Source organism: Sparus aurata, chromosome 16 (genome assembly GCF_900880675.1).
Source record: "Sparus aurata chromosome 16, fSpaAur1.1, whole genome shotgun sequence".
Classification (NCBI taxonomy): Eukaryota; Metazoa; Chordata; class Actinopteri; order Spariformes; family Sparidae; genus Sparus; species Sparus aurata.
Genome location: NC_044202.1, coordinates 19848381 through 19858263, shown reverse-complemented (window position 1 = coordinate 19858263; position 9883 = coordinate 19848381). Strand labels below are relative to the sequence as shown.

The following is a 9883-nucleotide window of genomic DNA, read 5'->3' as shown; positions in this document are numbered from 1 at the left end:
CGGAATTGTCTCCACTCGTTTGATTCTCCACTTGGAAGTGAAAGGTCAGTTACTTGTGGCTGGTGTATGACTAATGCTCCGGTTCTTTTGTTCAGAGCTGAAACTGGCTTTTTTTTTTTGTTGTTGTTGTTGTTAATTTTTTGGGAAAATAAAGGTAGTAAATCAATCGATCAAGATGAAACCCTCAAATTGCTTGCTTTTTCCAGTCAACAAACTAAAATCAAATAATATTTCATTCACCATCATATAAGGCCAATATGCAGCAATTTTCGAACTGTAATGAGGGAATTGGGGAATATTTGTTGACAAACATCACAAACAATCCATTCTTTATCAAAATCAAAGGATAACATCACCAGTTTCACAGATTTAAGTGTTTACAGGAATAAAAGCTTCTTCTGAAACCTTTTGTGGCTTAAGAAGAAGCTGCAGTAATCTGATGAATTGCCTCTCAGTGGCTAAATTGCATTGTGGGCTATGTAGGCACCAGTTATGAAAAAGCAGTCCACTGCTGTAGCATTGCACTCCTATAACTATAGACGGTTTAATAGCCAATGTATATTCCACGCAGTCTTTCTTATTTTCAAAACAATTACAATTACCCAAAATGTAACTTAGCTGCTGAGCGACATCAAAATTATTATAACTAAGATTATTTTGAAATGATTGTTCATTGTGCCAGATCTTTTGGAGCAGTAATCAACTAAAGATTTTTAGTTTGGTCTGTAAACGAGTCAGAATTGTTTTTGTTTTGTCTGAACACCAGTCCTTTACTTAATGACATTCAATTTACTGTCATATAGGCCTAAAGGCCGCGAGCAGGAGCATCCTGTTTTAGAACTCTTTTTCAATCAACTGATTATCCGAATAGTTTCTGCTGGATTTTTCTGTGGGTCCTCTAAATGATAGAGCAATTGACCGATCGTTTCATTAGGCTTATATTAGATAAATGATTTACTTCTTGAACATTTGTATGCCCACATACTTTAATCATCAACAGACCCTTAATCATTCATTTTGTTCATCTCCCTAAATGTCCCCTTATAGCCTACCTACATTGATACCATTTTGTTGGGGCATGTGCTCTAAATTTGTAATTGTCATATTTCCGACGGCTCATGAATGCAATCTAACAATCTCTTTTTTTTTTTTTTCTTCTTTTTTTCTTTTTTCTTTAGAGGTTTGTGTGTTGGAGATCGGTTCTGCAGGGATGTGACCGACAAAGAGCGAGGGGAGGGAGCAAGCCCATCTCATCTGTCATGCATTTTCCCTTTGGTTCAGCAGCAGCAGCCACTGAATCTTATTTTCCAGCATTTCTCCCGCTGACCGCTTTATTCTGTGTACAGCTCTGGAATGTGCTGGGGGAACACAGCTAATTGTTAAAAACCTCACATCTCTGAGCTTGTTTTCGCTCCCTGTACCTAATTTTCTTTTCTTTTTCTTATTTTTTTATTTTTTTATTTTTTTTTTACAACAGCCAAAACGACCATGGACAGGCTCAGTATTGTGTCAAGATCCCACAGAATAGGGTCGCCAATTCAGTCAGACCGACGATTAGCTAAGAGGAAAACACTGCTCCCTAACATGCCACCTACATGTGAACAAATACCCCTGTCATCATTCATCATCATCGATTTCAAAAGCCATTTGTTGGCCTTGAATGTTTCTTTACTTTTAGCAGTTGAGGTGACTTTTTGCCACAGGGCAAGCTGCAGGCATCTGCTTATTAGTTTTAGTGTAAGTTTAGTACAAGTTTATATCGTGATTTAGGTTCAAATTTGCTGAACGCCGTCCAATAAGCGCTAAAATGCAATATTTGCCCCCCCTGTTGGTTGCTCTGTGGCGTTGCAGGACTGTAATAACTGAATCAGAGCTGAGCAGCGTATCTAACTCAAAAGCCCAAACACACACAGCATGAAAGGGCTCAACACTGGTTGCTTTAGGGTACAATCACACACACACACACACACACACGAAGATGTGATGAGATGTGGTAGTAAAGACCACTCCAACGCAAGCATCTTTTCTCTTTTAGCTCTTTTTTAAACAATAATATCATCACATATAAAGTCTATCATCAATCAATTTGTGAGACGTTTTTACAAATCCAACTCAGCCCGAAGTACAGAAGAAAAGTACATTTACAAGTACAATAAGACACTGTGACACAGGGTTTGCTGAGTGAAGAACAGTAAGGCACCAATGCCGTCTGTGGCATAGGTAGTTTACAAACTAAGAGGGGAAAACATCTCCAGTCAAAAATAGCATTAAAAACCAGTAGATTTTTCAAAATGTTTAAGAAAATGAAAGCAAAATAAACAATACTGAAAAGCATAAACATTTTGTTTTAAAAGCCTTACATGTGGAACACAGCATGTGAGAGATTAGCAAAGACACAACTAGAAGATTGCCTGATATTTGCGTATTGTGCAGAAGCAAAGAAAGGCCATAATAATATAGAATCAATGTAAAGTTAATCACCCCCACAACTAATATTTACTAAATATTTCAATTTAAATGCCCAGAAAATTAACTATTTTGATTTACATTAACATAGTTTAAATTAGCTTATTTATTTTTTTCAGGTTCACAGATTCAAATTCAAGTGTACAGTGTCCAGTTGCTCATATAAAAATTGACAAAATGTAACCTAACAAGACAGATGTCAACTTTGATAGCCCAGATGTTCAAGTTATAATTTTGTTTCTGAAGTTGGGTGTCAGAATTTCCCAATTCAATTTTTACCAAACTGTTTTTTTGCTTTGTATATGACTGGAAAATTTGCATCTGAAAATGACCTGCTGAATGTAAGCGACTTGAATATATGTTTTAATTTATATTTGTCACCATTTTCCATCTGTATTTCCAAGCGCCCAGTCAAATTAAAAGTTAGACAATTAAGGATATAAATTCAGTGGTATCTAAATTATGCATAAATCTCACAAAGTTACTTGCAAGATTAAAGTTCTGTTGGCCTTTAATTGCTTCTGTAGTTTGGTCGTGAGATCCGGTTTAATGTTCAAGAAATGAAGATGTGTGGCTCTCTAACGATAGTTAGACGTTGTGGTGAAAAGTTTACACGCACTTGTAAAGAACATGTATATCATGGCAGTCCTGAGTTCCAGTGATTTCTGTTACTCCCATTTTTCTGTGATAGAATGAGTGGAACACACACTTCTTTGTCACAAAAAACATTCATGATGTTTGGTTCAATAACTAATTCATTATGGGTAAAACAGATACATACACCAACTGGAATGTATATTTTTGTGATTATAGAAAGTAATGTCTGTCAAATATGCTTTGTAGCATGGCCTCTTTATTTTTATTTTGAGTGATTATAATTAGACTCAGCTGCTAACACTACAATGGTCTACACAGCTCAGCATTGATCTGAAAGAGCACATTATTGATTATAAACAAGTCAGGAAAGTCCATTGGAGCCATTTCAAAGCAGTTACAGGTCCCAAAATCAAATCCCAAACAATTGTTTCAAAGTGTAAAGTGCATGGCACAGTTCCTTCACTGCCACGATCAGGAAGAAAAATTGAAATATCACCTGCTGCTAACAGAAAATTGGACGCGATGGTCAGGAGTCAACCAAAAGCCACCGAGTCTGCAAAGATTTAGAAGCGGCTAGAAGACAGGTGTCAGTGTCCATAGTCAAGCCTGTTTTACATCGCCATGGGCTGAGAGGCTGCCACTGCAAGACAGAAGCCCTTGCTCTAGATGTGGCACCTTAAAACTTGACAGAAGTTTGCTGCTGATCACATAGAGAAAGACAAAATCTTCAGGAGAAAAACTCTGTAGTCAGATGAAACAAAAATGTTGTTGTTTGGCCAAACTGACCAGCAATATGTTTGGAGGTCAGAAGCTGAGGCTTTTAACCGTGAACACCATACTTACTGTCAGGCATGGTGGTGGCAGTATTATGCTGTGGGGCTGTTTTGCTGCCAGTGGATCTGCTGCTCTAAAGAAAGTAAATGGAAGCATGAAGAAGAAGGAATTTCTCCAAACTCTTCAGGAAAACCTAAACTAATCAGCCAGAAGATTGGATCTTGGCAGTTGGGTGTTCCAACAAGACAATGATCCCAAACACACATTAAAGGGGGGTAAAGGAATGGCTAAATCAGGCTAGAATTTACATTTCTACAGCCAGGAAGTGAACACATTTAGTAAAACTTCACCAAATCTGTCTAGAGGAGTTATTTAAAATTCAGCCAGAGGACTAACAGAAGCTTGTGGATGGCCATCAAAAGCCCCTGATTGAGGCAAAAATGGCCGAGGGACCTTTAACCAAATATTAGAAATTCACCACTGAACAAAAATTCACAAACGTTTTTCCAAGTAGTGTTTGTGTTCCACTCACTCATCACAGAAAATAGAGCTGTATAAATCATTGGAACTCATGACTGCCATGTTTGTTCTTTACAAGTGTATGTAAAATTTAGTTCGCTAATTCTCTCTACCATAATTTATTTAATCATAATTGATCTGATTTTATAAGCGGTGTTAAAAAACCTTCGTCATGAAGGTAGAAATCCAAGATGAACAAAAATAAATTTACGGCTAATATCGTCTTGACTATGGAGCGTAGCTGCCATCAGACACCCAAGGATAAAATATCACACTTGAAAGCTATTTATATTCCCTCACACCTGTTGATTCAACAACACTCCTTTTTCTGCAGGTTGTCAAACGGCGAGACTTAGAATCAATTTACTGAAGCAAATCAAAATAAGAGTTAACCGTTGGTGTGCAGTATTCGATTCTAATGATATGATCCGATGTCTCTCTACATGTACAAGCAAGACCCTGCCAAGCTATCTATTACATGGTGTGTTTCACTGTTGTGCTGTAAAGACTGTGCTTCTGTTTAACACTGTTAAACAGCATCAAAGCTGAAAAGTCCCGACAGATTGTTTCGACTTGAGCTCAGCAAGTCACTGTCACCTCTCTTTCTGGTTTTAGAAGAGGCAATGTAGAGAAGAGCAGATCTGCAGGACATCGAAGTGTTACTCTCTCCTCTAAAACACAACATAACAGAATAGCAATTCAGAGTAGTATTGCGCATAGGGTGGGTTAACATTTGATTAACTATTTAATTGTCTTGACACAAATTGTTCCTCATTACTAATACAAAAATAGATAAGAAACCGTTGTATATAAAGTATATGGCAGACAATCAAGAAGTGGGTTACTTTGTTCTAAATACCAGTAATCACATCCCACAAGAAAATGCAGCCCCCTAACACCCTAACAGCCCCCCACGCCCCCTTTACTGTACCGTTCCAGTCAACAGACACACACACACACACACACACCCACACACACTCACACACACACACACACACACGTGCAAACACACATCCACTTGGTAAACACTGCACAAAGCTAGCTTTCACCACAACCACAGGCACAGTAAAGAGTAAATGCAGTTTCTGTTGTCTGTAAATGACAAATGACATGAAGTGAGAAAGTGGCCACAGCTAAAAATACAAAACACTGGCCTGGAGACACTCTACAGGTTTGTCAATGTACACTGTGGCTCCAGCAAAAATAGTTCTTACAGGTTAAATTCCCTTCTGTGTGTGCTTTCTGTAATCATGGATGAGGGTCTGTGTGCTCTGAGGGTGGGTCTGTTTTTGTATTGGGTCCACTTAAAGAAATGCATGAACTGAGTAAACCATAAGGCAAGGGATTGTTTGCGAGCAACCACTTATTAGCACCAGAGCAGGTAAAAGAGATTAACAGGTACGTTTTCTTCTCACCTGTTTTTCTTACTGCTGTGATGTGAAGTTATTTTTAGTCGAGATAGAAAAAAAAGTCTCCTAAATTTCTCTGAATACGCCTTTTTGACGTTCTGTGTGGAAACTCAAGATCACACAACCACCACAGTAACTACCACACTTCCCTTTCTATATAACATATCTCAGACTATCAGAGCCTCCACAAACTGGTGTTTTCTAAAAATATCTAACAATGTGAAATGCTCATTTTGTCTCAGAGATCACTCAACATCAACCCTGACACTTTCACTGTGAGTAATGTCAGGAGGATATATGCCACATCATTTATTTGCCTGACAAAAGGGTCTAGAAATACTTTGTCATTGTTTGGTTTACTTAAATTGAGGTTCAGACAACTGGAATATTTTGCCCTGGCAGTGTCGACAGAGAGATTCGTGATGGTGTAGTAACTTCTTCACAAAAATAGTCAACCACTTCCTGGGCACTTCAAGATGACATCCAATATGCCTCCATCCCTGCGCATGTTTATATGTAACAGATAACCTAATTGCCATGAATTTGCAAAGGACACATTGGGATGTGATGATTTAAGCTTCTAAAAAAATATCTGCAGCATTTACAACAGTCAAAGTCAATATCAAAAAGTAAAAAAACAATGATTTAGTTGTGTTTAAGATCTTATTCACACAGAATCAGGCGTTGCGGCACAAACAGTCCTCCCATTGAGCTGATGTGGGCAGTGTGTATAAGTTGTGTGGTTGAACTAGAATCTCATTCATAGGACCAGCATGCAAGTAACATAGCAACATGGCAACTTCTTTGTTGTTTAATGGAGGTTGGCAAACTGCTTTTAGGTGCGTTACCACTACTTTCTGGATCAGGGGCTAAATTTTACAGTAATACGACACATTAACCATCAGCGACCCTGCTGCTAATCGCTGCAACACCAGATTCTGTGTGAATATGGCCTAATACACAAGGAACAGGGTAGCTAGCATGAGCAGTGATGGTTGCTTCGCTTAGCCACATCATTGACTTAAACAACTGACATCAGGAGAAATTCAAACTTAGTAGCAAAGTAGAAATGTACACTGTTGGTGTGGGCTTTTTTTTCCCAGAAGCAGATTATGCTACCATGAACTCCTGTCGCGTTTACTGACAAGGACGATGCTAGCTAGCCGGATTCTTCTTTTTAAATATGGCTTAACGCTCCCAGACACTTTGTTTTCAAAATTCTTCTCTACAATATTAAATGCTCTTTTATAAATGTCTACGCAAACTTTTTGATGACAGTTTAACTATTAGTCACTCAAACACACAGTTAATCTCCTGTCTCATGACTGCATGGGTGTGGTTAGGCTGCGGTAACACAATCAAAAAAACCCAGAACTGTGAACAGTTCTTTGTTCAAATGTTGCTAGACTGAATCACAGTGATGCATGACATCACCTTTTTCAGACTGAGCCCGGCCTACTTAAAACCAGTGAGAAAAAAACAAGGAGCAAAAACACACATACAGACATCCTATCTCATGTGTAACAGCCGAAATTGTTCTGGCTTCAATGGAAAAGTCTGTGTTTATGAGGGACCACACTGCTCAGAGAAAGAAACCGACTGAGAGAAAAGGTTATCAGCTTCTTTAACAATCAAAATGTTCACATGATGTTAGACTACTGTGACTACTGTGTTAGTCCTACTGTATATGGACTTTTAAAGTCTATGTAAACATGTTAGTCCAACTGAATTCGTACCAAATCCAATTTCTTGAAGTCTGACTAACGCACCCAGATAATGCCTTGTATGGACCTGAAACTGAATAGGTCCTGCATGTCCTGTTCTGGCTTCTATATGAGAACTTTTTTCTTGTACCTGGGAAGAAAAACAAAAGAGGGGGGCCATGTTACCAGGGCCCTGCACAGGAGTTGTAAACCTTTGCGATAAGATTGAGAATAATCCTGATATCAGTTGTTTGAGCTGGAGATGTGGGTACACAAAACTCAGACAATCATTTCCTGAAAAATATTATCTGGAACCTGCCTCTTGGAGCAGGTCCCCGCTCTACCAGAGCAAAAGACAAACACAGTGAGCGCCACCTACAGAAACTTAAAGGTAATTCATGAACGTGATGACATCACTGCTGTGAGTGGTTTTATAAACAGTGCCATGAAAATGCTTATGCAAAACAACTCTTGATTTGCTTCTTCTTCATTCCCACTGACTGTGGTTTCTGGAAGCTCCGTGCAGTTATCCTGAAGCACTTTCCTCACTTACTGTTGTCTTGCTGTTAGGACTCCAACAAACTGTGCCAATGGCAAACCTGCTGTCCTTTTGACTCCTTCATCTGAGTCCAGTGGGTGAGCTCCTCCTCTCCGGAGCTGTTGAGGCCGAGCGAGATCCAGCCGATCATCTCCTTGCGCTTCATGCTGCGCTTGTTGTAGACGGAGAGGATAAGTGTGACGTCAGACAGCTGGAAAAGAGCTACCTGGAAGACAAACGTCTCTTTGTAGGTCGGGTTGGGCTGACCTCGACAGATGGATGTCTTACACTTGGACATCTCGTGGCCCATCGAGTTCAGTAGGGTCAGCTTAACGTATGTATCTGAGCAAGACACAGGTGGACAGTTAGGGAGGTATGGTGTAAAGCTTTTGAAATATTTTTTAATGTGCCACAACATTTAGGGTGTTTACAAGAAATAAGGCACCTGACTCGAGCGATAGATCATTTGTGCAAAATCCTTCTGTTTCTCCAGTGTATTCTCTTTGAATTGAAGCCTCACAACCTGCTGCAGCTGTACTTCATCTGCAGCACATTCTCCCCACACAGCATTTTGTCATTGTTGTAATTGTTATAATATCACTGCAGTTGATGTATAAGATCATGACTACAGGATGTGGTTTTCTCCTGATCAAACACAGCTGTGAGTATTCCTGATATCAGAGAGTGAGAACTCAAAGGGTGCAAGGACCATTACTTCGGTCTCGTTGCTATGCAACTAGTGCATGTCTAACCTCAAGAAGGGGATAGTGTTGAAGATTAAACGGACTAGAAAAAGTTAGAAATAATTCTGTGTGTGTTTACAGGATGAGGACCTTCTTCTAAACCAGATGTTAAAATTAATGTTCTTCATCAGGCAAACCCTCCAGGAGCTCCTATTATTTCCTCTGACTTTGACATAATGTCAGTGTCATGACAAAACCACGACACGGCTTTTAGAGCCCAGAGCGGTGCCCCAAAACGTGCTCTGTCCAAAAACGTGTGTCACATATTTAGAGAAGAGGAGATGCACGTCCGCTGGAAATAAATGAGGATGCTCAACATCTAATCTGTGACTAGTTCACAATTCTAATACAAAGCAAAAATTGTTTTGTATCAGCATGAAAAAGAAATCTAGCTGATCTGTATAATAAAACAGAACCAAACTGCATTATCAGTATTCAAGCAGTTATGTTTCTGCTAATCCTGGTCTGTGTGACATTCGCTCCGGCTGATTCCCTTCTATTCTACTGTAAGTGGGTGCATATTCCAAAAGAATCATTCCCAATAAACTAATTCAGGAAATAGGAAAACGAAAAACACTGCCATTATAAAGAGATTTAGCATTCACGCTTTCCTTATTCACTCCTCATTTCCACGCAGGAATCATGATGTAAACTGAAGCCACAAATCCAGCTGAAAGTAAACGCGGCACGACCGGCAATCACAATGGCTCTTTGAGAGTGTTTCGCCCCTCATCTACAACCATACTACATAATAATGCTGTGTATTATGTTCCTGTCTAAGATGGAGTATAAGGAATGAATTGCAGGGGCTTTCATGCTGTCGAGTGCCAGCTGCCTTCCAACGCCTAGTTCACCGCCTCAAATCACATATTCAGTTGCTCTCTTTGACATAAAAGCAGAGTGAAAAAAATAGCCTTGATTTCTTTTTTGACTGCTGCTGAATGGGCTCTGCCGAGCTGGGGATGTCTTAAGTGGTCAGTAGCGGTGATGCATGGCTCTTTGGTATTGTCGCTGAATGAGAGGGGCTGCGACTGATGATTAACTTGACTTGTCGGCTCTGTACTGTTTTGAAGTGATAGAGAAGGAGCTGTGAAATTGCTCTGCATCTTTCATCGCGCTCTTTCCACTTTGTGA

The 9883-nt window shown here is 39.5% G+C and overlaps 1 protein-coding gene across 5 annotated transcripts in view; it reads right to left on the bottom strand.

Moving 5' to 3' along the window:
* Positions 1-2022: 2022 nt before the first annotated feature.
* syt14a (synaptotagmin XIVa) overlaps positions 2023-9883 on the bottom strand; it is a 44429-nt gene continuing 36568 nt past the window's right edge. For 4 of the 5 annotated variants that reach the window (XM_030443423.1, XM_030443424.1, XM_030443426.1 and 1 more), the window contains one exon: positions 2023-8348. In XM_030443423.1, the coding sequence (XP_030299283.1) occupies positions 8035-8348 (314 nt within the window). In that variant the 3' untranslated portion in view covers positions 2023-8034. The remainder of the gene's footprint in view (positions 8349-9883) is intronic. The other variant, XM_030443427.1, reaches the window with a different exon arrangement.